General features: G+C 45.0%; 1 protein-coding gene and 1 non-coding gene across 2 annotated transcripts in view; one reads left to right on the top strand and one right to left on the bottom strand.

The window, feature by feature from the left end:
- The window catches only part of GALNT8 (polypeptide N-acetylgalactosaminyltransferase 8), a 46,895-nt gene extending 20,633 nt beyond the window's left edge, over positions 1-26,262 (top strand). Inside the window, exons 4-12 of the mRNA XM_068971527.1 lie at positions 7,993-8,159; positions 11,801-11,984; positions 13,335-13,532; positions 14,223-14,337; positions 17,356-17,541; positions 19,127-19,264; positions 20,572-20,667; positions 21,634-21,801; positions 26,119-26,262. Of these exons, the coding sequence (XP_068827628.1) occupies positions 7,993-8,159; positions 11,801-11,984; positions 13,335-13,532; positions 14,223-14,337; positions 17,356-17,541; positions 19,127-19,264; positions 20,572-20,667; positions 21,634-21,801; positions 26,119-26,262 (1,396 nt within the window). The remainder of the gene's footprint in view (positions 1-7,992; positions 8,160-11,800; positions 11,985-13,334; positions 13,533-14,222; positions 14,338-17,355; positions 17,542-19,126; positions 19,265-20,571; positions 20,668-21,633; positions 21,802-26,118) is intronic.
- A 1,110-nt stretch (positions 26,263-27,372) lies between these two features.
- Positions 27,373-27,444, bottom strand: TRNAW-CCA (transfer RNA tryptophan (anticodon CCA)). Its single transcript has one exon. It is a non-coding gene; the product is annotated as a tRNA-Trp (tRNA).
- Between the last annotated feature and the right edge of the window lie 454 nt (positions 27,445-27,898).

The following is a 27,898-nucleotide window of genomic DNA, read 5'->3' as shown; positions in this document are numbered from 1 at the left end:
TTTCTTGGTTATACCCTCAGAGTAGAATTGCTGGACCATATGATGACTCTATATTTAAACTTCCAAGGAACTGCCAGACTGTTTTCCAAAGTAACTGCATCATTTTATATTCCCTCTAGCAGCATATGAGAGTTTTGATTTTTTAAAACATATTTTCAAGATTTGTTTTTGTTTTTTGATCACAGCCATCCTAGTGAGTGTGAAAGCGCAAAGCACCAGTCATTCAGTCGTGTCTGACTCTTTGCGACCCAGAATACTGGAGTGGGTAGCCTTGCCCTTTTCCAGGGGATTTTCCCAACCCAGGAATCAAACTCATGTCTCTCGCATTGCAGGCGGATTCTTTACCAGCTGAGCCACAAGGGAAGCCCAAGTGGTATACAATTGTAGTTTTGATTTAAATTTCTCTGATGTCTAATTATGCTGAACATTTTTCATGTGTATACAGGCCATTTGTATATTTTCTTTGGAGAAATGTCCATTTAGACACTTTTTACTTTTAAGAAGGCGTTTGTCTTTTCATTATTGAGTTGCAAGTGTTTTTTAATAGGAATTTGCCAATTTAACCTAAGTTTTAAAATGTGTGGGCAGATAGTTGCTTATAGTATTTCCTATTTTCTAATTTTCCTTGTAATTTTTTTCTTTGACCCAATGCTTATTTAAGAATGTGTTCTTTAATTTCCACCTATTTGTGAATTTCTAATATCTTTCTGTTTCATCTCTCATGCCACTTTGCTGTGATCAGAGAATCACACTTCGTATGAATTTAGTCCTAAAATTTATTGAGGGTTATTTTATGCTCTAGCACACAGCCCCTCCTGGAGAATGTTGCATGTCCAGTCGAAAGCAATCTGCTGTTGTTGTGTAGACTGTTCTTATGGACGCCACTAGGTCTCTCTCATTGATTGCAATGTTGTTTAAGTCTTACATTTCCTTGTTTGTCCTTCTCTTTTTAAAGACATTTCTTTATTCTGTTTTTTTGGCTGTGGTGGGTCTTTGTTTTTGCACACCGGCTTTCTCTAGTTGCAGCGAGCGGGGTCTGCTCTTCCTTGTGTTTGGGGTTCTCGTTGCGGTGGCTTCCCTTGCTATGGAGCACAGGCTGTAGGCACACAGGCCTCAGTAGCTGCAGCGTGTCAGTTCAATAGTTTCAGCTTATGGGTTCAAGAGTGCTGGTTCAGTGGTCATGGCACATACTTCATTGCTCCGAGGCATGGGACGTCTTCCTGGAACAGGGACTGAACTGGTGTCCCTTGCATTGCAAGGTGGATTCTTAACCACTGCACTACCAGGAAAGCCCTCCTTGTTTATCTTGTGTTTAGTTGTTGTATGGGGCTTCCCTTGTGGCTTAGACAGTAAAGAATCTGCCTGCAATGCCAGAGACCTGGGTTCGATCCCTGGGTCAGGAAGATCCCCTGGAGAAGCAAATGGCAACCCAGTCCAGTGTTCTTGCCTGGAGAATCGCATGGACAGAGGAGCCTGGTGGGCTACAGTCCATGGGCTTGCAAAGAGTCGGACACGACTGAGTGACTAGCACTTTCCTTTCTGCTTTCCTTGAAAGTAGGGTGTTGAAATCACCCCTGATCATTGCTGATGGTCCTACTCCCTTCAGTCTGTCAGATTTTACTTCATGTATTTCGGTACTCTGTTGCTAAGAATATATGTTTAAAATTGGTATATCTTCCCGATGGTTATATCCTTTTATGGTCACAAAATCTCTCCTTTTATAACTAGCAACATTTTTGTTTTACCATCTATTTTGTCTGATATTAGTATAACCTCTTTCACTTTTTATGGTTGCTGTTTGCTGATATAGCCTTTACTTTGTATCTTTTGATCTAAAATGTTTCCTAAAGACAACATAGAGTTGGACCTTTTTTTAAAAAAATGCAATCGGACAATATTTACCTTTTGATTGGGTTGCTTAATTCACCCACAGTCATTGCTTTTATTGACTTAGTTGGGTTTGTCTCTGCCATTCGAGTTTTGTTTTCTAAAGTCTCTCGTGTTTTCCCTCTGTTCCTCCATTACTGCTTGTTTTTTACATTAAGTGGCTATTTTCTAATGTAATGTATAATTCTTTAAATAAATTTTCCATATATTTTTATAGTTGTTTTCTTAATGGTTGTTCTAGGGGTTGTCACATGCATCTTAACTTATCAGAGTCTATTTAGACTTATTTCAGTGAAATATAGGAAGACTATATTTATAGCTCTATTCCCTCTTCCAACTTTTTTTCTATTATTTTTATACATATTTCAAATTGTATGGTACAAACTCCAAAATATACTATTATAATTACATTACATAATTTTATGTCTATTAAAAAAGATGAGAAAAAAGGAGAGGAAGTATAAATTTATCTTGTGTTATACTTATCTTATTTACCATGTCTGATCCTTTGCACTTATTGCTGTAGATTCGATTTACCATCTGGTGTTATTTCCTTACTTCAATCAGTTTTGCTCCCATCCATTTCTTTTGTGCCGTTTTGTCAAGTCTATTAAATTGTTATATGTTATAGTCCCAATAATACAATTACATACACTTTAAAAAATGCAATTGCTTTTAAAATTAGTTAAAAGAAGAAATATACTATCTTTTATAATTCACAGTTACCTTTACTGGTGCTCTTTGTTTTTGCCTCCGTGTGTATATGTGTGTATTTGTATTACGGCCCAAGATCATTTGCTTTTATCCTAAAAAGACTCACACACTTAGAGAATGAACTTCCCATCTGGTTACCAGATGGGAAGGAAAGAGGAAGAGATAGTTAGGAAGTTTGGTCCTAACATGTATACGCTACTATATTTAACATAGGTAACCAGCAAGTACCTACTGTATAGCACAGGGAATTCTGCTCAGTATTATGCAACAATCTAAATGGGAAAATAATTTGAAAAATAAGAGATAACTGAATCACTTTACTGTATACCTGAAGTTATCACAACATTGTTAATCAACTATACTCCAATATAAAATAAAAAGTTAAAAAATGTTAAAATAATAAAACAAGTATAAAAAAAGAAACTCATATTTCTTTTAAAGTAGTCTGGTACCAACAAATTCTCTCAATGTTTACTTGCTTTTATTTCCTCTTCACATTTGAAAGATGCAAGATGCTTTGTTGACAGTCTTTTTTCTTTGGACAATTTCAGTATGTTGTCCCACTACCTTCTATTTTTATTGTATTTGATGAGATGTCAACTCTGAATATTGTTGAGGGTCTCCTTGTATGTGGTGAGTCATTTTTCTCTGACCACTTTCAATAGTTTATCTTTGGCTTTTGGTATTTGGACTAAGGTGTGTCTGGCTGTGCATCTCTGCGTTTCTCCTACTTTCCTTGGAACCTGCCTCAATTTCATCATTTAAGTCTTTAGGTGTGTGGGTACTATGATGAGATCAGTGGGTAACTGACGCATTTAGGAGCATGAAGGTTGAATTCTATAGAGATTAAGTCATGAAACTGCTTGTTAGAAAGTATTAGTGTGGACGCAAACTATGTCTGATTCAAGTACCCTTCTGTACTTGAATAACATGAGTCATGTCTGCTGCATACAAATCAAATGAGTGCTCTTCCTTCCTGCTGACCAGAAAAACAAAGCAAGAAAAATCCATGTGGCTCCAATGGGTGGATTCCAGATCTAAGACATCCTGGAAACCACCAGGCTTTGAGAACTATAGAAAGACCACTCCCTGGACTTTTTAAACTTTATTTTAGTTACTGTTTATTTTTGACTGTGCTGGGTCCTCACTGCTGCTTGAGGGCTTTCTCTAGTCGTGACAAGCTGGACTATTCTTTGTTGCGGTGCGTGGGTTTTTCATTGCGATGGCTTCTCCTGTTGCAGAGCACAGGCTCTAGAGGCCTGGATCAGCAGCTGTGGGACACGGGCTTAGTTACTCTGCGGCATGTAGAATCTTCCCGCATCAGGGATCAGACCTGTGTCCCCTGCACTGGCAGATGAATTTCTATTCACTGGACCACCAGGAAAGTCCTCCTTGGATTTTCTCTGCAAAAGAAGTAAGTTAGTGATTCAGAGCCATCACATAAATTATAAGATAATATGAGGATGGACCTTCTATGTCTGCTACTGCTGCTGCTGCTAAGTCACTTCAGTCGTGTCTGACTCTGTGCAACCCCGTAGACGGCAGTCCACCAGCAAGAAGCATAGTGGTGGTCGTCACTACTGGTTTCCCCAGTTTTCTGGATGGTTGTCTGACACCAGAAACATGCCAGCCCTGGCAGTCTCCAAGTGGGCACATCCTCCCTTTAACTTTCAGAGACCAGAGAAAGGCCATTCAGGGGAATCAATAAACTTTATTGAGTTTCAAGTAGACCCTGCATGCTCAGTTGCTTCTTTCATGTCCAACTCTTTTCAAGTCCATGGACTGTAGCCCGCCAAGCTCCTCTGTCCATAGGATTCTCCAGGCAAGAATACTGGAGTGGGTTGCCATTTCTTCTTCTAGGGGATCTTCCTGACCTAGAATCAAACCCATATCTCCTGTGTCTCATGCATTGGCAGGCAGATTCTGTACCACTGAGCCACCTGGGAAGCCCTAAGTACATATTAAGTTTCAACAAAAAATTAAACACATGGAAAGGCAGGGCTTCAATGGTTAATCTTTAATAGGGAGTTCAGAAAAATGCCATGACCAGATTAGTTACAAAACTTGCAGGGCCCAGTACAAAATGAAAACGTGGGGCTTGTTATTTAAAAATTACTAAAAGATATTTCAAGATGGTGACAGCAAATTATGAAGTCGAGTTAATTCACAAGTGTCAGGACCTGTGTGATTGTGCAAGTCACACACCCAGGAAGCTGGCCTTGCTGCCCACCTAACTTGCCTCAGGAAACCCCAACGTATCAATAAGAAGATGTTTGGCGATGTTTGGCAATGGTTGCATGTGTGCATATCAGTTTATTTTCTTTCCACAATAGCAGTTTCTGGCAAAGTTGTGATTTGCATACAACTTATCTTTCTAGCTCTAACATCTTGGATCTGGCTGTGGCGCTAGTGGTAAAGAACCTGCCTGCCAGTGCAGGAGACATAAGAGACATGGGTTTGATCCCTAGGTCAGGAGGATCCCCTGGAGAAGGGCATGGCAGCCCAGTCCAGTATTCTTTCCTGGAGAATATCATAGACAGAGGAGCCTGGCAGGCTACAGTCTATAGAGTCGCAAAGAGTCAGACATGACTTAAGCGACTTTGCACACACTTACAGCCCTAACATCTAGAAATTGCTCACCTTATATATTTCTCCCTTTGTACCCTCCTGTTGCTAAGGGTGAGTGAGTGCATGTGGGTGTGCAGAGTTGTGTCTGCCTCTCTGTGACCCCATGGACTGCAGCCTGCCAGGCTCCTCTGTCCATGGGATTCTCCAGGCAAGAATACTGGAGTAGGTTGTCATTTTCTCCTCTAGGGGATCTTTCTGACCCAGGGATTAAACCCACATCCCCTGCTTCTCCTGCTTGACTAGTGGATTCTTTACCACTGAGCCACCTGGGAAGCCCACTAAGGTGAGAGGCAATTGTAATTCTATACTGGAAGTATTTGCTAAAGATTAATTCGTCCAGCTGTTAACCAACCAATAAATATTTTTTAGTATATTTTACTGCACTATCCAATATGGTAGCATCAGTCACACATGGCTATTTAAATTAACATTTGATTAAATTAAAAAGCAGTTTGTTTAAGTTTACATAGCCTTGTTATAATGCTTACTAGCCACACGTGGCTAGTGTAGATCACAATGGACAGTATACGCAGAACATCTATATCACTGTAGGAAATTCTACCGGACAGAACTGGTCCACACATGCCAGTCAGGTGCTAGGAAACAAGGAGAAAGGAGAGCTCCTTCTTGCAGACTTCTGTGTGGTTTTCAGTGCTGCTTGAAATTCCCTGCATGGCCTTTTGGAGTCCCTTGATATGTCTCCAGAGTCAATCTCGATTACTCTGCATTTCATCAATGTTGGAGTGGCAAGAAAAAGGAGGAACTGATTTGGGGAGAAAAGCTTAGTGAAATTCTTCATTTTAATTTTTTTCCAACTTGTGTTTATTTATGTTTTACTTTTATGTTCTGTTTCCTGATTTCTCAAAGCCTTATAATATTCCTTTTTGCCTTCTGAGAATTTGTTCTTTTGACAGTTCTGTAATCAGAGGAAATGTGTTCTAATTCTTTTTTTGTGTGTGTGTTCTAATTCTTAAAAAAAATTTTTTTTATTGGAGTACAGTGTCTTTACAATGTTGTGTTACTTTCTGCTCTAGGCAAAGTGAATCAGCCGTGAAGTGAAAATTGAAAGTGCTAGTCACTGAGTCATGTCTGAATTCACCCCATTAGTTATGTTCACACCGTTGGTTATTAGGGAAATGGAAATCAAATAGTAAGACAATACTTCATACTCTTGGAAGGCTATCATCCCAATGACAGATAATGCAAATATTGTCCAGAACATGGAGAAAAATTGAAGCCATCATTTATCGTTGGTGGGAATGTAAAATGGTGCAGCCACTTTAGAAATCAGTATAGGAGTTCATCAAATTGCTAAATATAGAGTCACCACATGACTTAACACATTCACTCTTCAGTTTAATTCAGTTCAGTCACTTAATCTTGTCCAGCTCTTTGTGACCCTGTAGACTGCAGCTTGCCAGGCTTCCCTGTCCTTCACCGACTCCTGGAGCTTGCTCAAACTCATCCATTGAGTCAGTGATGCCATCCAACCATCTCATCCTCTGTTGTCCCCTTCTCCTCCTGCCTTCAGTCTTTCCCAGCATCATCAGGGTTTTCTCTAATGAGTCAGCTCTTCACATCAGGTGGCCAAAGTATTGGGAGCTTCAACTTCAGCATCAGTCCTTCCAATGAATATTCAGGGTTGATTTCCTTCAGGATTGACTGATTTGATCTCCTTGCAGTCCAAGGGACTCTCAAGAGGATCCTTCTCCAAGGATCTTCACCCCGGGTGAGATGTGTGTATAAGTAAAATGAGAACATGGCAACATAAACACTCATTCAAGAATTTTCACAGTGGCATTTATAAGCCAAAAAGTAGAAGCATGCTAAAGGTTCGACATTGGATGAACAGGTAAATATGCGACATATCCATGCAATGTAATATTATTTGACAACAGAAAGAAATGAAGTGCTGACATATGGTACAACATTGATGAACTTTGAAAACATTATTCTGGGCAAACACAATAGACCACATATTGTATGTTTCCATTTCTACAGAAAGTCCAGAATGGGCAATTCTATCGAGATAAGAAGTAGATTAATAATTGCCTATGGCTGAGGGGGAATGGGGCTGGGGAGAAATGAAGAGATACTGCTAAGGGATATGGGGTTTCTTTCTAGCATGATGAAATGGCCCCAAAATTAGATGGTGGTGATGGTTGCCCAACTCTGTGAATATTATTAAAAAACAATGAATTGTGCAGTTTTAAATGGGTGACTTTCATTGTGTGTGAAATATATCTTGATGAGGACTTTTAAAAAGAGTAAGCCAGTGCCTCGCATGTGGTAAGCATTTACTAAATGTAAGCTGCGACATTTAAAATATGTGTCAAGCACACTTCTTTGGACAGTTTGCCACCTCTCTATAGTGGTGAAGTTGAGGGATGTGTCCAAATGATGGAAGGTCTGAGAACATGGGGAAAGGGAGGCAGAAAGAGGACTTCTGGCAAAGAAGCTACTTTGGGGCAGGGGAAGGAATGGGAATTCTTTGCGGGGCAGGTTGACTGTTCAAGGGGAAATGTCTACTGATGATTAATCAAAAAGAAATGAAGTTTATCCCCACAACAGGAGAACTTTGGACAAACAAATGCAAAATCTTTCTACTGTGATAAGCAACAGACAGTTTCCCTTCCTAATGAGTTTGAGAGTTGGTGAACTGATTGAATTATTATAACATCCTATGTCGTGAAGAGGGACTTCAGAAAACAATGTTTAAGTAATTAAAAGAGTGATATGGTTATTATAAAAGGTCTTTTACAGGTGTCATTGGAAGCGGTATCCTTCACAGCTCCCATCTCTCAGCGTCATCCTCATATTCATGGATGAAGCTCTGTCTGTCATCCAGCGAGCCATCACCAGCGTCATCCAGAGGACTCCGCCTCGATTGTTGAAGGAGATCATCTTAGTGGATGATTTTAGCTCAAATGGTAAGTAACCTGATCAAGGAATAGTATAAAAATGATTGTGTATGGATTGTGCTAGGATAAAGGGGTTTTAGCTTAGCTTCCCAGGTGGCACTGTGGTAAAGAATCTGCCTGCCCATACAGGAGATGCAGGTTTGATCCGCGAGGCAGGAAGGTCCCCTGGAAGAGGGCATGGCAACCCACTCCAGTATTCTTGCCTGGAGAATCTCATGGACAGAGGAGCATGGGGGACAACAGTCCATAGGGTTGCAAAGAGTCAGACACTACTGACCATGCACTCACACACACACACACACACACACACACACACACACACATGCGTGGACAGGAAGTTGGCTTTCTCATGGAGGGAAAAGAGAAGGACTGTTTATTGACTGTGCTGGGCACATTAATCTTCCCATAGTCGAGATAGGGGATGATCCTCTTGGTCACACAGAAGAAGAAACTAAGAGAGGTCACGTGCTCCAGTCACGTGGTGAATCTGCAGTCAGTCAGGCCCATGCTCCATGAGGGAGACTGCAGGGAGAGCGGTGGGTCCAAAGGAAAACCCCAGATACCAGGAAGAGATTCAGAATCATCCCCTAGGAGGAAACCCCAATCTTCCTGGGTATTTAGGCCTGGAGAGAAGGGAGCTCTGGGCGCTGAGACTCTCCACAGTGGCTGGGTCTCTTGCTCAGGCCCTGCCCTCTCCCCCAACCTGGCCCGGTCCCCGCTGAGATGACGCAGGGAGAAGTGGAAGGCAGTGCACTTGAGTCTTCACTTTATGGAATCTCAGCTCCTCCCTTACAAGCTCTGTCCCTTGAGTGACTTACTTCTCCACTAGTTTCCTTATCTGCAAAGCACAGATGTTGAGAATAATCATGATCTCATGGACTAGAGTGAGAATTAAAGAGGTAGTAATAGCAGTTAACATCATTTATTCTAAATACCTATGTTCGGTAACTATTTGAAGCCAAAGAAAGTTCTAGGCTGTTCCAGACCCTATGTATAACCCATCCTGCTCACTTGGGTCAGGAACCCATTTGTGTCTTCCAAGGGGATAATTTGTTTGGGAGGGCATGGCAGAGGGAACTGTTGGTCATTCTTTGACTGGTGTCATTGGGGCAGCAATCACCTTCTCTCTCAGTAACCATGGAAACAGCAGCCAGTTTGAGCCTGCACTGAATTATGTATTGTGTTAAAATCTTGTTTGTGTGTGTTAAATTGAGGAAAATGATCGGAAGTCTCTACCACATCAGCCACAGGAGACGCTAACTACTCATGTGACTTTAGGTGGTGGCGAGTCTCTCAGTTACTTCATGTCTCCAGTGTCACCATCTGTAAAATAATAGTGCTTCCTCACAAGGCTGTTGGCAATTAACACATGTAGAGTCCTTAGCCCAGGGCTTGTCTCTAGTTAATGTTAGCTAGCGTAATTCTCCTTGTCCTCACCATCAATAGTAGTAAGATTGAAATGCTACACATTGACATGAGAGGTGTACCCACGTCCTTTGTCCCCCCTGGATATGAAGCTTAATTTGCATCAAGTCAAATATTCCAAAGGTCAACGGATTTAAACCAAGTTTTTTAAAAATGATAGGAATGCATAGACATATTTTTTGAAACAGAGGAGAGAGAGAAGAAGAAACTGTGAACAGTGTGGAATAGCGAATCTTGTCTGTATATTTTGGAGATTGTTGTTCAGTCATTCAGCTGTGTTTGACTCTTTGCGACCCCATGGACTGCAGCACACCAGTCTTCCCTGTCCATCACCATCTCCTGGAGCTTGCTCAAACTTTTGTCCATTGAGTCGGTGATGCCATCCAACCATCTCATCCTCTGTCATCCCCTTCTCTTCCTGTGTTCAATCTTTCCTAGCATGAGAGTCTTTTCCAGTGAGTTGGATTTTCACATCAGGTGGCCAAAATATTGTAGCTTCAGCCTCAGCATCAGTCCTTCCAGTGAATATTCAGGACTGATTTCCTTTAGGGTTGACTGGTTTGATCTCCTTGCAGTCCAAGGGACTCTCAAGAGTCTTCTCCAGCACCACAGTTCAAAAGCATCAATTCTTTGGTACTCAGCCTTCTTTATTTTGGGGATAAACTTGTTAGATAGAAGCTGAAAAGCAGATTCATCTGGGCATTCCATCCCAGTTGAGCCTCAGCAGGTCCAATAGAAATATCTAAAAGAAGATGAAACAATTTCAGTTGTTTATATGCTCTCCATAAAGTCTTGAGGGTTTAGTTGTGAAGACGATGTTCCAGGCTATATCTGCAATGTCTGTCCATCAGCAACCCTACGTTAGTTAGGTCAGGTGTGTCCCATTCATTAAAAAAAAAAAACAACTTTTATTGGAGTTTAAGTGCTCTACAATGTTGTGTTGGTTTCTACTGCACAGCAAAATAAATCATCTATATCCCCTCTCTTCTGAATTTCATTCCCACGTAGGTCACTGCAGAGCACTGAGTTCCCTGACCCAGGGATCGAACTCATGTCTCCTGCATTGCAGGCAGATTCTTTACTGTCTGAGCCACCAGGGAAACCCCAGGTTCTCATTAGTTACCTATTTTATACACAGGGTCATAGTGCATGTATGTCAAGCCCAATCTCCCAGTTAATCTCACCCACACTTTCTCTCCTTAGTGTCCATGTTTGTTCTCTATCTGTGTCTCTATTTCCATTTTGCAAATAAAATCATCTGTATCATTTTTCTAGATTCTACATTATGTGTTAATATGATATTTATTTTTCTGTTTCTGACTTACTTCATTCTGTGTAACAGTCTCTAGATCCATCCATGTCTCTGCAAATGACACTTCATTCTTTTTTATGACGGAGTAATAATTGATGCTTTTGAACTGTGGTGTTGGAGAAGACTCTTGAGAGTCCCTTGGACTGCAAGGAGCTCCAACCAGTCCATTCTGAAGGAGATCAACCCTGGGATTTCTTTGGAAGGAATGGTGCTAAAGCTGAAGCTCCAGTACTTTGGCCACCTCATGCGAAGAGTTGACTCATTGGAAAAGACTGTGATGCTGGGAGGGATTGGGGGCAGGAGGAGAAGGGGACGACAGAGGATGAGATGGCTGGATGGCATCACAGACTCGATGGACATGAGTTTGAGTGAACTCCGGGAGTTGGTGATGGACAGGTAGGCCTGGCGTGCTGCAATCCATGGGGTTGCAGAGTTGGACACGACTGAGCGACTGAACTGAACTGAACTGAAGATTCCACGGTATATGTGTACCACATCTTCTTTATCCATTCCTGTTGATGGACGTTCAGGTCACTTCCAAGTTCTGGCTATTGTAAATAGTGCTTCAGTGAACATTGGACTGCATGTGTCTTTTCGAATTATGGTGTTCTCTGATCCTATTCATTCTCGTAATGATTTCTCAACACACCGGTAACAGTGGCTGACACAGCAGTTTTACTGTGCTAAGATAGTTTAACCTCAGGAGAAAGATTAGGAATGGGAACATTAATTCTGAGGATGGGAGGCAGAGGAGAAGCTGGCGTAGAGGAAAGACTATTTTCTCAGTCCAGGCTGTAGAATTGCCCACCCTATGCTGGAGGTAGTCCAACCATTACGGCATCCTAGTATAACATTTCTGCACCGTGTCGATTATTGCACTCAGAATTTCCATAGCTGTGCCTTTGGTTGGCAGGAGAATTAAAGGCAGACTTGGATGAGAAGATTAAGCTTTACAACCAGAAGTCTCCAGGACTCCTGAAGATAATACGGCACACCGAGAGAAGAGGTCTGGCTGCAGCTCGCAACACCGGCAGGGAGATGGCCACGGCTGATGTGGTTGCCATCCTGGATGCTCACATTGAAGTGAATGTTGGGTGGTAAGGGTTCCAGGGGCTCCATGTGGGGAAGGGGAGAGAGGAGAGATTGTAAATACAATGAGTAGAGATGGGATATTGTGGAAGTAGGGAAAGTCAATACCAGAACTTAAGAAAAGGGAAGCTCCCCAAACAGGATGTTTTTATTTAAGGACTTTGGTTGCCTACAGGAAGTAGTCTAGAGAAAAAACAATAGGCTTGGAGTATTGACAACTGAATAGCAGCCCTGACTATGCCAGATATTTTGTGACTTTGAATGAGTCAAAACTTAGGGCTTCCCTGGTGGCTCAGCAGTAGAGAATCTGCCTACCAATGCTGGAGATGCAGGTTCGATCCCTGGCTTGGGAAGATATCCTGGAGTAGGAAATGGCAACACACTCCAGTATTCTTGCCTGAATCCCCAAGGACAGAGGAGCCTTGTAGGTTACAGTCCATGGGGTCGCAAAAGAGTCAGACACGACTTAGCAACTAAACAAACAAATTACTTTATCTGTAAAATGAAGAGACTCAGTTCAGTTCATTTGCTCAGTCGTGTCCAACTCTTTGTGACATGGACTGCAGCATGCCAGGCTTTCCTGTCCATCACCAACTTCCAGAGCTTGCTGAAACTCGTGTCCATTGAGTCAGTGATGTCATCCAACCATCTCATCCTCTGTTGTCCCCTTCTCTTCCTGCCTTCAATCTTTCCCAGCATCAGGGTCTTTTCCAATGAGTCAGTTCTTCACATCAGGTGGCCAAAGTATTGGAGCTTTAGCTTCAGCATCAGTCCTTCCAATGAGTATTCGAATTGATTTCCTTTAGGATTGGCTGGTTTGATCTCCCTGCAGTCCAAAGGACTCTCAAAAGTCTTCTCCAGCATCACAGTTCAAAAGCATCAATTCTTCAGCACTCAGCTTTCTTTATGGTCCAACTCTCACATCCATACATGAAGAGACTACCTTTTGGTAATTCTTAAGGTTTTCCCATGAAGTTACATGATACGAAGAGCTGTGTTATTCAAAGAATGTGGGGAATCAGATAGTAAAGAGATGTTATTTTGGAAGCAGGGAGACTCAAGAAGTAAAACAAATTCAGGCAGATACTTATAGCACTGCTCACAGTGGCTTGGGGTTGGTACTTGGGTACCCCAGTTTCAAATGTGCTCTTGAGTGGGGTCAGCTGCCAGTATTCCCAGCTATTTCTCAAACCTGCAGATTCTTGGGACTCTGGAGAGTTCTGCCCACTAGCCAGTGTGGCCTGAGTGAAGAAGCTGGTCAGGGTCAGGACAAGGGGATGGGATGGAGCAGCTTTGTCTGCTTGCTTTGGCTGTTATCCTCAAATCCCACCTGGGTCTGTTACACACCCTTCTTGCAGGGCTGAGCCCATCTTGGCTCGGATTCAGGAAGACCGCACTGTGATTGTGTCTCCTGTGTTTGACAACATTCTTTTTGACACCTTTGAACTGATTAAATATGCACTGGCGGTTGACGGGTTTGGTTGGGAACTCTGGTGCCGCTATGATGCACTGCCAAAAGCCTGGGTTGATCTCCACGATGTCACTGCTCCCGTGAGGTCAGTCTGCATGAGCTCGGTAAACTTGATTAGCCTGGGGGAAGTCAGGGAATGATGTTCTGGGCTTTGTTTGTCCTTGGTGGTAGTCTTAAGAGTGGGGTGAGAGGAGCAGAGGAGTTGGGGTGAAGGACAGGGTATAGAGAAAAAAAGAAGCAGACCTCATAACCAACAAGGACCTACTGTAGAGCACATGGAACTCGGCTCAATGTTATGTGGCAGCCTGGATGGGAGCGGAGTTTAGGGGAGAATGGGTACATGTCTATGCATGGCTGAGTCCCTTCACTGTTCATGGGAAGCTATCACAATGTTGTTAATTGGCTATACCCCAGTACAAAATGAAAGGTTAAAGAAAGAGCTGATCCCAGAAAAGAAATCACAGATACTTTGGCTATTTAAGGAATTTTAAGCAAAATAAAGCAAAGTGTATAATGTTTTAGGAAACATTTCAGCACCTTTAAGGATTTATCAGGCTATGAAGTAGGGATACCAAGATGGAGTTCAATATAATCTGAGACGGAAGGCTCCATGCACTTAGGTCAGCCTGAGGGTTTGGGGAAAGCCTTCAGGATAAGAAGAAGCTTTGACAGAGAGAGTTTCAAAGGCTACATCATCATTGAGGTTCCTACCCGTCACCTTCATCCTGACATTCCGCGTCCAGGGTTAGTGATTCTCTTGCCATGTGCTCCACAGAAGTCCTTCCATCATGGGCATCCTGGCTGCCAACAGGCTCTTCTTGGAAGAAATTGGCTCTCTGGATGGTGGGATGCTGACCTATGGAGGAGAGAACGTGGAACTTAGCCTGAGGGTAGGTACGTTTCCATTCTCATTATGGGACAAAGCAGAAGGATAAGGTAGAGGATCTCTGGAACCTTGGAACAAGGATGGATGCCGTTGGCTCAAGAGGTGAACAAATTCTCATGCTTCCAGGTCACTAAGGAGAGGTTGTAGAACTTCTAGTGGGGAGCTTCTTGGTATAGGTCTGTATAGTCTGGGAGATATTGCTGCGAAGATGGTGTCCCTACTTTCCTGAGGACTGACGGCATTTTCCAAACGTCTCCTGAGATACACCAACTTTGGGGCAGGTGGTTCTCTGCTAGACCAGTCAGACAGAGACTGGAGTGGGCAGAGGGACGAGAGGATAAAGATGTGTGGGCAGCCAATCTGTCCTCCTACGGACAGTCAAGCAGCTGACAGGATGACATGAGTTCACGTCCATTTTCTTTCATGATCTGTTCCCCAGTTTTGTTGTAGGTAAGTCGGGTCCAACTCTCTGCATCTCCATGGATTGTAGCAACTGAACACTTGAGTGGACTGTAGCCCTTCTGGATCTTTTGTCCATGGAATTTTTCCAGGCAAGAATCCTGGAATGTGTTGCCATTTTCTTCTCCAGGAGATCTTCCTGACCCAGGGATCGAACCCTCATCTCCTGTATTGCAGGCGATTCTTTTCCATGAGCCACCAGGGAAGCTCCAGTTTATTTTCCTCCTAAGGATGACAGTGCAGTTCAAATGTGATAAATAACTTGAAATGATTTATAAACGTTTGAGAATTAGAATCCTTGTTTGATTTCTGCGACAGAGGCCAAAATAACAGAGATTTAAATGAGATAGGAATGAATTCCTGTAACAATTTGGATATGAGCAGTTCAGGATTCAGATGACAGTTCCAGTCTTCCCTAGTGGCTCAGCAGTAAAGAATCTACCTACAACCCAGGAGACTGCCTGCAACGCAGGAGACATGGGTTTAATCCTTGGGTTGGGAAGAACCCCTGGAGTAGAAAGTGGCAACCCGCTCCAGTATTCTTGCCTGGGAAATCCTGTGGACAGAGGAGCCTGGCTGGCTACAGTCCATGGGGTCACATGAATTGGACATGACTTAGTGACTAAATTACCACCAGCAGGGTGTTGGGAACCAAGCCTCTTCCGCCTCATTGTTCTGATACACTCAACACCACATCTGTATTCTCATCGGTACGAAGAGAACAGCTTCTCAGGTGGCTCAGTGATAAAGAACCCGCCTGCGAAAGCAGGAGATGTAAGAGGTGTGGATTTGATGCCTGGGTCAGGAAGATCCCCTGGAGGAGAGCATGGCAACCCACTCCGCTCATTCCAGGCTCCTTTGTCCATGGAATTCTCCAGGCAAGAATACTAGAGTGAGTTGCTGTACCCTCTGAAGAGTCATTCTTCCCTTTTCTTGATAAAACAGTTTATCTGTATTCAGCTTCCATGGTTTGTGTGTGTGGCCATTTGTCCTTTCAAACCTCTAAGCATTTGTTAGGATGTACATTTCTCTAGGAACAGACCTTGGAGAACATCAGAGCTGCATTTGATGTTTTATTCTGACACCTAGAGGCCACGGCAGTGATGGTGCACCTGGATGTGTATAAACACAGATGGAGTTTTGGTCTGATGGGAGAGAGAGTACACCCACCCTGGTTCAGCACCTTGTGTGTGCCTGGCACTGTGCCAGAGCATCACAGAATCCTTCAAGCTTTGTCATTTCTTAGCTGGTAAGGGTGGACCCCTTACCTTCATGGGAATAATCATAAAACCTACGTGGTGAGGGCTAGCTTCCTGAAAAACGTCAGGATGATTTGTGATGCAAAGTAAGCTACTATAATCAGAGACTTCCTGTTTCTTTTTGTGTGTTTCAGAGAAAGAGGGAGGGAGTGAAGGGTGGGTGGGTGGGGGGACATCTGGCAAGTGGGAATAAATTGAGACAGAAAAATCTGAAAGCTGTTGGTCTAGGATAACCCCTCCCAAGGCTTTTTAACTGAGCCACTGGACCTGAGATGTTCAGGGATTTGCAGACTTGAGTGCGGTAGGCTGCTAACCGCTGCTGGAAGGGCTTCCCTGGAAGCTCAGATGGTAAAGAATCCTCCTGCAATGCTGGAGAGCTGTGTACAATCCTTGGTTTGGGAAGATCCCCTAGAGGAGGGCATGGCAACCCACTCCAGTATTCTTGCCTGAATTCCCATGGACAGAGGTGCCTGGCGGTCTGCAGTCCATGGAGCTGCAAAGAGTTGGACACGACTGAGGGACTAAGCATAGTAACTGGACCGGCTAGTATTTCCCAGAAAATGCAGCTCGCTTGGACATCCGGGAAGAGAACACGCTCATCACTGGACGTATCTTCTACAGGGATGGATAGCGGGTCTACATCCGCTAGTTCTATCGTCTACCGGGACAAAGACAGTAGTTTTACATATTTTAAGCCACATATTAGAATGTATGGACTGACAAGTATGTGTGTATCCATCAGGATAAGCAGAAAGAATGTTTATGACTAGATCATAAGTCAGGGTATCTCTTGGTCAAGAATTACCTGTATTAGTTATCAATGTCAGTGTAACAAAATTATCACATGCTTAGTGGCACAAAGCAAGAACCATTGATTATCTCACAGTTCCTGTGGGCCAGCGCCCACACCTGGTGGGATTTCTGGAGCTTCTGAGCGACAGGAGAGAAGCAGTTTTATTTAGATGAATAGGTTGGGAGGCTCATAGAGACAGGAAGAAGGACTGAATTTACACTCCATTAAAAAAAATTTTTTTTAATGTGGACCATTTTTTAAGTCTTTATTGAACTTTTTACAATATTGCTTCTGGTGTATGTTCTGGATTTTTGGTTACCAGGCAGGTGGGATCTTAGTTCGCCGACCAGGGATCAAACCCTCACCCCCTGTAGTGGAAGTGCGGAGTCTTAACCACTGGACTGCCGGGGAAGTCGTGGTTCCAAAGAGTGGTGTCCCTGTCAACAGGCTGTGCTCTTAACGTCTGTGTGTCCAGCTTGCCCGGGCAATTTTGTTCTTCCTTCCCTTGCAGGTATGGCAATGTGGAGGTAGAATTGAGGTCTTGCCCTGCTCCCGAGTTGCCCACGTGGAGAGACACCACAAGCCCTACTCTTTAGACCTGAGAATTCCCTTGAAGCGGAATGCCCTGAGAGTGGCTGAAATCTGGATGGACGAGTACAAAGACATGGTCTACATGGCCTGGAACATACCTCTCCAGGTTGGTCCTGGATGGGACAGAAGCTGAGAAGGATGGAGGAGGAGGAAGGGGTGGTGGTTCTGGTGGGAATGGGAAGGGACAAGAGCCCAAGCTTGGTCTGCTCACTGCACGATGAGCCAATGAATCCAAGAGAGGAGGTGTTGAGGCAAGGAGTATGACTTTATTCGCCAGAAGATGGCAAAGGAATGTCTCAAAATAGCCATCTTAGGCCGTCTGGATGTCCTGTTCTTTTATAGATCAGAGATGGAGGGGAGGAAGGTGAGGAAACAAAGTAAAAAGGCCATTAATCTTGCAAACATCTCCTAGGACGGCAAGCCTTAGGCAAGGGGGTGTGTTAATTTCTTCCTGCCTGCCATCCACAGGTGGACAGGGTTCTAAACAAAGGCACTTTAAGAGTGAGGCAGAGGGGCAGGGTTCTCTGAGGCAGCCCATTAGGTATGATTATAACAAGAGCAAGGGAAAGCAAGTCAAAGCAGCAGTTTCAGCCTGGAGTCAGAATTGGCTTCTCTCTGCAACAGGGCTGCTCCAGCCCTAAAGACCTGAAGTCATGTCCTCACTGTGAGGACAATGGCATCAGCATTTGTGTCCCAGGACTAAGTTTCCGGCACACATGGCTATCACCACGTAGCTCTGGCATAAGGTTTATTTTTTATTATTCTAAGTTTACCAATGAAGAAACTGACACACAGAGAATGGAAGGGGAAAAGCCGTTTAAGGTAATAACGTCCTAAGAGCAGAGATAGGATTCAAACCAAGGAAATTTCTGGATTCTGTGCTCTTCATCCATCATCTATACAAAGGGATTCCTTGTGGGGCAGGAGTGGACAAGGATTCACCGTCTTAAGAGGAAATGAACATGGCAGTGGGGTGGTAGAAGGCAGCGTAATTCTATTGGACACATGTGAACAAGGAAAGCTTCCTTGGCTAAGGTCACATTGTTGGCCTTAGTCCCTGAGGCTGATATGACATGCTGTCTCTGTCTTTAAGCTGCCGCTCTGGGTTCAAGCATCCTTCCACTTTGATTCCCCACAGATACCACTTCTAGGATGTCTCCTTTAACCTCCCAGTCTTGCTGCCAGAAAGCTCCTTTTGGAAGCCTTCCCTGGCCATCATGAGAACCATTTTGTGCCTGATTGACGTGAATATCATCTCAAATAGGAGCAGTCTGCATCAGCTTGCTACTGATGAGACATAAACCTGGAAAGTGCCTTAAGACCAGCAGAAATTCCTAGGGGTCAAGCTTTTTCCAATTTCCCTGGAAAACTATATATGATAAAGGTTATCTTACAGGGAATCAGGAAAATACTTGCTTCCCTCCTGCACTCTCTGTTTCCCTGATGCCTCAGTGGTAAGGAACTTGCCGGCCAATGCAGGAGACACAGGTTCGATTCCCGGATCAGGAAGATTTCCTGGAGGAGGAAATGGCAACCCACTCCAGTATTCTTGCCTGAAGAATCCCATAGACAGAGGAGCCTGGCGGGCGATAGTCCATGGGGTTGCACAGAGTCAGACACATCTGAGCACACCCACATGGTGGAGTCCAGGGTGTTACAGGGTGCAGCCATGTTCCATGTTTTCTTTGCAGGACTCCGGAATCGATTTTGGAGACATTTCTTCCAGAATGGCACTCCGGAAGAGACTGAAATGCAAAACCTTTGACTGGTATCTGAAAAATGTTTATCCTCTCCTGAAACCAGTTCGCAGCGTGGTGGCCTACGGAAGAGTACGTTTTACGAAACTGCATTGCGGGTTTTAAACATTTGCCTGTAAAAGATGAAGAGATCTGAGCCTCATGATTTTCCGGAGAAGGGTTTTCAAAACCCATTCTCCCCATTCTCTTCCCACCCCCAGCTCTCTCCTCCAACCCTTTTGGTTTTCTTTCCTCTCTCGCTCCCCAGTCTCCATCTTTTCCTTCTCTCTGCCTCTGGTTCCTTCCTTTGTAAACATCAGCCCTTGCTCTGACCCTCACAGTTCCTCGGCCCACCGGGGTGTGTGGCCTCATCGCCCTGAATGCGGGTGGAGGAGCCCTTCCTTACCTGTGCTATAATGGTCTGAGGAGCAGGTGTTCCTGTTGTAGCCATGCGTTCTGGGAAACGGACTCACTCAGAAGGACAATTCAGATAGTGGAGTGCAGTTTATTACACCGGCAGGCCCAAGGCAGAGTCTCCTCTTAGCCAAGGACTCCGACCAATTTTTGTGAAAACCTTATATACCCTAGGGACTTCCCTGGTGGCTCAGATGGTAAAGCGTCTGTCTACAATGCAGGAGACCTGGGTTTGATCCCTGGGTCGGGAAGATTCCCTGGAGAAGGAAATGGCACCCCACTCCAGTACTCTTGCCTAGAAAATCCCATGGACAGAGGAACCTGGTGCAGGCTACTGTCCATGGGGTCGCAGAGAATCAGACACAACTGAGCAACTTCACTTCACTTATATATCCTAAGTGTATGTGCCCAAACCCGCCTGCCCCAATTCCCTGAAACTAGTCTGAACAAAGGAAAAGAAAGATACAATCAAAGTTAACCCATGATTTGTATGCCTTAAGCCTAAGTAGTTAACAGTGGACAATTATCAATAGGCCTGTGGTCATACCCCAATAAGCATAATAGAATTTATGATTCTATTCAGTTACACAGATAATTAGGGTATTCTTTTAGGCAATGGGGAGTCTAGGTACAAGCCCTGGGGCTCTTCCATCGGGGGTGAGGGGGTGGTCTGGTTTTCCAGTTGGTCTGTCGTTTCCAGAGATACTGGAAATACTGGGCATATAGCTCAAAGTCCACAGTCCGGCCCAAGATGGAGTCCTGCTTTCAAGATGGAGCCTATTCTGTCTCTTTCCTCCTTCATTCCCAGGAAGCGCATCACAGCAGAGTTTCACTTCTGCATTTGCCTAGTGCTTAGAAAGTAGCTGCCAGGATCTCAAACCCTTGCCCCTTTTGGAGTACTGGCAAAGGTGCAGGGCCCTGGGAGGGTCGGGAACCTCCTTCTCTGCCTCTTTCCAACCATGTTGCTGTGTGTTTTGCTCCCTCAGATGAAAAACACGTTGGATGAACGCGTCTGCCTGGACCAGGGAGCTGTTCCAGGCAACACCCCCATTGTGCATCACTGCCATCAATACAGTTCCCAGGTATTGTCCTGCTCCGGCTCCTCGGTCAGTCTGTTGTGGCTGTCCCTGGTAGGTTTGGACTTGGTGTTAGGTGATGGGGAGACAGGAGCTGAGCGGCCTGGGTAATGGGTCAAGGAGAAGCCCAAATTTGTGCTTGTAACTCAGCCCTTCTGAGCTCACCTGAGAGGTCATTCCATCTTAGGTACAAGAAGGGTGTGTAGAAAGACTGCACTCTCTATGGTAATACCTTCATTGAAAACAACCTCCAATCCCTCCCTTTCCTCCTCCTTCCCTGCCCCTCCATCCTCCCGCTGCCCCCTTGTATGCCTTGGAAGATGGACAGGTGATGCTCCCTGTGGCTTCTTCCATAGAGAAGGAAACAGAGGGTTAGGGAAGAGAGAAGCTGAATGGAAGGCCCTCCATGGGGTAGGAGAGATCAGGAGCCACGTGGAAGGTGCACCCAGGAATCTTTTTCCAGCTGTCATATTACTTTGCATGTTGCCCTCATGGGAACCTTTTGAGGTCTGCAGGGTAGACAGCATTGAAAAAAAACAAAAAACAAAAAACAGAGACACGAAAACAACCAATTTGTCCAAGTTCACAGAGCAAGGCAGGGAGTGATTGAGCATTTGAAAGGTTTTCTGACAACAAGTCCTTAGCTGGGGCTTATAATGACAGCTTCTGAAGTTGAATTGTGTTGTTTCTGTTTTCCAAGATAAGCTCCCTCGACCAGTAGGAAATGATTCTATTGGAGCCCTCGTGTGGAAGGAAGCAGGCTAGTGTCTTTTTGTCATGCCTGGTCTTCTTTCTCGAATCAGCTGGGGATGGGGAAGAGAACAGAGGAGAGTCATTGTTACCCAGGAATGCTCAAGGCTTCCTCCATGGTGACTGGGTGTCTAAGGGACCCAAGGCAGTCTTTATGTTCTCGGTGAGGTCAAGGGCATTGCTGACTGAGGGTCCGTGGCAGATCCCTTTGTTCTCTTGCAGAACGTCTACTATCACCTAACTGGGGAATTCTATGTGGGACCACTGATTGCACAGAGAGATGCTGACGATCGCTGTCTGACAGACCCCGGCAAAGGGGAGAAGCCCACTTTAGAGCCATGTTCCAAGGCAGTCAAAAATAGACTGAACATACATTGGGATTTTAAACCGGTGAGTCACATGTTTTTGTTTCTTTCTAAGATAAATATATTAACGTATAGTCTGAGAGTTGGACCATAAAGAAGGCTGAGCACTGAAGAATAGATACTTTTGAATTGTGATGCTGGAGAAGACTCCTGAGAGTCTCTTGGACTGCAAGGAGATCAAACCAGTCAACCCTAAAGGAAATCAACCTTGAATATTCATTGGAAAGACTGATGTTGAAGCTGAAGCTTTAATACTTTGGCCACCTGATGTAAACAAAGAGCTGACTCATTGGGAAAGACCCTGATGCTAAGAAAGATTGAGGTTAAGAGAGGAGGGCAGCAAAGGATGAGATGGTTAGATAGCATCACTGACTCAGTGAACATGAATTTGAGCAATGTCTGGGAGATAGCGGAGGACAGAGGAGCCTGACACATTTCATTCTGTAGTCGCAACAACAACAACAAGGAAGAACAACAATATAGTCTGAGAAGTTCAGATTTGATCTGGTAGTGTTTTTGAAAGATTAATTTTGTGGCACTCTGAAGGGAAAAGCCTAGAAATTTTTCTAGTCTGAGCATGAAGCACTCGGCATAAAATACTGAGTGTGTTGACCCAAGCAGCGTGGCAAGGTGAAAAATATTGGAATCTGTTGTAACTTAATTCAGAGTTTGCCTTCTAATCCTAATTCGGTCTTCTTTAGCTATTCTCCTATCCTTTTTTTGAGACTCAGTTTCTTCATCTTGATGATAATTTCTACTTTACAAACCTGTGGAGATGACTTAATGAGATAATGTGTGTAAAGCAATTATCATGGTGCATGGCTCATATAAAGGGTTCAACAATATTAGCTTTTGTGATCATCAGAGAGTCTGGAGCATTGGGTTGAAAACCAACAGGAACTGATGTAAAAGCTCTGATTTAACATCATCGTCAGTTGACTAAGAACAGGGTAGAGGGAATCCGGCAGAAGTCGCACAGCAGCGGCATGAGGGATGTGGCTGACCACAGTCTACATGGGAATCTACTGTGTGATGAGGCTGTGTTGTTAAGCCAAATTGGCAGGAGTGGGATGGCCTGAGCGAGAAGGGTAGGTCATGCTTTGTCTGTGAGAGTATCTTTGAGCATCTTGGTGCTGGGTCAGGTTCACGTTTTAAGAGACATGGACTTATCTAACAATGAGTCTTAAAGCTAATAACCCCTTGAGGAATGCTATGGACTGTCTCCAGGAAAACATACATATGTACCTAAAGCAGAGACATTACTCTGCCGACAAAGGTCCATATCGTCAAAGCTACAGTTTTTCCAGTAGTCATGTATGGATGTGAGAGTTGGACCATAAAGAAAGCTGAGCACCAAAGAATTGATTCTTTTGAACTGTGGTGTTGGAGAAGACTCTTGAGAGTCCCTTGGACTGCGAGGGGATCCACCCAGTCCATCCCAAAGGAAATCAATTCTGAATGATGCTGAAGCTGAAGCTCCAATACTTTGGCCACCTGATGTGAACAACTGACTCATTGGAAAAGACCCTGATGCTTTGAAAGATTGCAGGCAGGAGGAGAAGGGGAGGACAGAGGATGAGATGGATGGATGGCATCACTGATTTGATGGACACGAGTTTGAGCAAGCTTTGGAAGTTGGTGATGGACAGGGAAGCCTGGTGTGCTGCAATCCATGGGGGCACAAAGAGTTGGACACGACTGAGCAACTGAACTGAACTGAAGGTGCACAGTTTTTCTAGAATTTTGTTGAAGACTTTTTTTTTTTTTTGGTCTGAGTTCATTAGAGATAATGGTCTGTGTCGGGGTGATTGTTGTTGTTGTTTGGCTACCAAGTCATGTCCGACTCCTCTGAGACCCCCATGGAGTGTAGCCTGTCAGGCTCCTCTGTCCTTGGGATTTCCCAGGCAACAATACCGGAGTGGTTTGCCATTCCCTTCTCTAAGGGATTCTCCCAGTCCAGGGTTCAAATCCACACCTCTTGCATTGGCAGATGGTTTCTTACACACTGAGCCTTCAGGGAAGCCTATACATTGTAATAACCAAGATTTATTGAGTATATATTTAAGTACCAAACATTGGAATAAACACTACCTAATTTAATCCTTACCCAAATCTTATAAGAGATGTATTACCATTAGCTCAACTTTATCTGAGAGGTAACTAGAGCACAAAGAAGTCAGACAACATCCCCCAGGTCACACAGCATATCCAGGATTCAAACACAGAATCATATCCATTGTTTTTGCCTCACTGCTTGGGAAGTTTGATTCTTAAAGGGAGAAAAATACTGACTGTTGGTTGAAAAAGATGGTAGAGTTAGGAGCTTTTTTTTCCTTTCTTGAATATTAGAACATTTGGATATATTTAAACTCAGTAGGAGAGGAATCTGCCAAGAGGGAGAAATAAGAGAAGGATGTTAGACAGGAAGGGTGTTTCTTCAGCATCAGGGATGGCTGGGCTCCGAGCAAAGGGAGGCAGACAGCAGAGACAGAGACAGGGCAGTCCTCTGAGACCACCCCTGAGATTGCTCATGGCACTTGGGAGGGGGCTAGATTGGCTGGAAGCAAGGTCTTTTGACAAATAAAGGCATTTAGAGAAGGTGGTTGAGGCGTAAAAGCGTACTGAGGAGGCCTGGACGAGGAGCCCGCAGGAGTCAGCCAAGCTCTGAGGCCAGGCTGCTCCAGGCACTTCTGGGGACAGGCTACTCGGTTAATGGACCCTCTCCAGGGGCACTCTGTGGTCCAGGAATGGGGCCCAGAGAATGGAGGGATGGGAGTGATGGAGGCAGTTGAAGAATGGGAGGGCAGCCCTGAATGATCGATGCTGGATGGATACTCCCAAGGAGGTGTGGAGGTGGCCAACAGAGGGAGACCCAGGTGGCAAGGGAGGAGTCAGGTGAGGCTGGGGGAGCAGGGTCACTGGGGGCAGTCTGTGGCTGGAAGAGATGAGAGGCAGGGATAAGGGGGTCAGAGAGGGAGCAGAGATTTGGATGTTCAGTTCAACTCAGTCACTCAGTCATGTCCGACTCTTTGTGACCCCATGAACCACAGCATGCCAGGCCTCCCTGTCCATCACCAACTGCCAGAGTCCACCCAAACCCATGTCCATTGCGTCGATGATGCCATCCAACCATCTTATCCTCTGTTGTCCCCTTCTCCTCCTGTCCTCAATCTTTCCCAGCATCAGGGTCTTTTCCAACGAGTTAGCTCTTCTCATCATAGAGAGCAGCAACCCATTCCAGTATTCTTGCCTGGAGAATCCTATGGACAGAGGAGCCTAGCGGGCTATAGTCCATAGGGTTGCAAAGAGTCAGACACAACTGAGAGACTGAACAGCTTCAGCTCTGCTTGGTGTCAAGGAAACACATGGGGAGGGGTAGGTCATGGATGGGGAGCAGTGAACTTCCCACCAGACTCCCCCCGGATGCTGTGAACTCTGAGGATATGGGGAACTGTTTCACCCGGGGAATTGAGGCAGACTCCTGCAAAGTGGTGGAGAGCGGGGTGGGGAGTAGAAAAGCTAGGAGAGGGGGACAGGGCCAGGACAGATGGCATGACCCTCAGTGTCAAGGTGAGCAGGTAAGGAGCAAAGAGATCGGGGGTGATGAAGGTGGCACAAGGGGGCACAGAGTAGGACGCCGTCCCTCCCTCGGCCCCATGAGGATGGGGAAAGGTAGAGATGAGCTAAGATCTGTTGCACTTCTTCCATGTCAGGCACAGAGCTCAGTCAGTATTAACCCTGATATGGTCATCTGCCCACATCTCTCTCTCTGTTAACGGAGCAAGCATTCAACCCAGACTCTTTGACTTTAAAGCCCTCAGTGTTTCCAGCAGTAAACCTTGGTGAAGCTCCCACAACAAGGGGGCAGGACCTGCCCCCCAGAGAAAGCAGGTGGAGAAAATAGGCTGAGATTCTTGAATGGGGCTTTCGCTCCTGTCCCACCAGAGAGCCTTACTGGTGGGAGGGAGTGTCCGGATGAGTTTCACGAGCTCAGTGGTGAAGATGTGGAAAGGAGACCAAGTAGAGGAGTGCGGTTCTGCAGGCTGCAGGCTGACTTGCCAGCTGTGCTGACCTGATGCTTCCAGCTCAGGACAGGTGGAGAACAGAGGAACCAGCCCAGCACTGTTCACTTCCGGGTCTGGGGTTAGCTCACTGTACGGGGAGGAGAGAAGGTTCTGGGTGATCTAACTCTGCGCTCAGCTTCCTGTCTCCTCTGGATGACTTGCCGAGGACTGAGGGAGCCCTCGGACTTGTATCAGAGCACGGCAGGCAGACTGGGAGCAGGCGAAGGGATGTTCTCCCAGGGTGTGTTAGCAATTTTGCTCTTTTTCCTTCCATCCAGGGAAGAGCCGTTATCAACAGAGTCACCAGGCGATGTCTGGAGATGAAGAAGGACATCTGGGGTGGCTACACGCTTGTTCTCCGGGCCTGCACCACGCAAGTGTGGACAATCCAGTACACTGTCCGAAACTGGGGGTCAGACTGAGGTCCAGTGATGCTCAGAGAGCCTAGGTTCTTGCCATAGCTCCCAATGCTGCTCAAAACAGAGAAGGGGGAGAGAAAGTGCATGTGTGTGTGTGTTTACTGTAACTTCAGCTAGGACTATCCTGAAAGGTGCAAATTGACCAGTAATTTTTTAAAAAAAAGCCCTCCATCCATCCAGCCCCGCACCCCACAGCAGGTTTCTTTGGATTACCCCGTCTCTCCCACAGGGGCTGAGGGTATGAGGGAACACATATAACTAGCCAGTCCTGCTCTGCTCAGTGAAAATAGTGGAAAAAAATCCAAGCCCTTAAGGGTCTTTCTCTAAGGAGCTTATCACATTTAATAGGCTTGATTACCTGCTTCCTGCTACTATCCCTGAAAATTATGGAGAAAATGAGGCTTGAAACAGAGTGGCATCACTTATTGGGACACAAAGAAGGGATAGTAGGTAAATAATTAAGACCAGGGGGTCCTTCCCACTGCCCGTTGGATAAATCCTTTCCTATAGGTGGTGAGAGTACTCTTGCCTGGAAAATCCCATGGACGGAGGAGCCTGGGAGGCTGCAGTCCTTGGGGTCGCTAAGAGTCAGACACGACTGAGCGACTTCACTTTCACTTTTCACTTTCATGCATTGGAGAAGGAAATGGCAACCCACTCCAGTGTTTTTGCCAGGAGAATCCCAGGGACGGGGGAGCCTGGTGGGCTGCCGTCTATGGGGTCGCACAGGGTCAGACACGACTGAGGTGACTTAGCAGCAGCAGCAGCAGAGGTGGTGAGTTAGGCGGCTCTGTCTAGCTTCCATGAGGTCTTAGAGGCTGGTAGGAGTGGGCATCGGTGTGGGAGAGGAAGTAGAACGCGCTGTATGTGCTGTGTTGCTGGGTTTGCCTTTCGAGGACATCCTTTCATCTTTTCACATCAGGGTTGTGATTCTGGGAATCATCAGGCTTCCTTTAAGCATCAGGTAGATGTAAGTAAGTAAGTAAGTAAAGTCACTCAGTCGTGTCCGACTCTTTGCGACCCCGTGGACTGCAGCCCACCAGGCTCCTCCGTCCATGGGATTCTCCAGGCAAGAATACTGGAGTGGGTTGCCATTTCCTTCTCCAGGGGATCTTCCCAACCCAGGGATCGAACCCGGGTCTCCCGCATTGGAGGCAGACGCTTTAACCTCTGAGCCACCAGGGAAGCCCTGCCTGAGCCATCAGGCAGACGAGACACTGATAATTTAGCACAGAATTAAATCAGCTCAGGGTTTTTCAAGTAACTTTTTAGAAATGTACAAGTCATACATGTACAGCTTGATAAAATGTTTTCAGCGACCGTACCCATATCAAGGACTAAAATGTTACTGCAATTAGAGATTTTACAATGAGAAATATGAAGAGGATAAATGTTAAGCAAATGTATAACTTCTAGCTTCTGCCCAGCACTTTGAAAGGAAAATGCAATTCATAGCCAATCTTTTCCTTTTTAAAGCATGTGCCCAACAGCAAAATGGGCGAAGTTCACAATATTCTTAAAAGAAAAACTGTTTAACCTCACTCATAGGGCAATGCAACTTAAAACTGTACTGAAATCATTTTTCACTTAATGGTGAAAGTTTTAAAGTATAATGGCACATTCTGGTTAGCAGGACTGG

The sequence above is a fragment of the Capricornis sumatraensis genome, chromosome 4 (assembly GCF_032405125.1).
Source record: "Capricornis sumatraensis isolate serow.1 chromosome 4, serow.2, whole genome shotgun sequence".
Classification (NCBI taxonomy): domain Eukaryota; kingdom Metazoa; phylum Chordata; class Mammalia; order Artiodactyla; family Bovidae; genus Capricornis; species Capricornis sumatraensis.
Note: the sequence above shows the minus strand (reverse complement) of the source record. Positions and strands in the feature narration are given on the sequence as shown.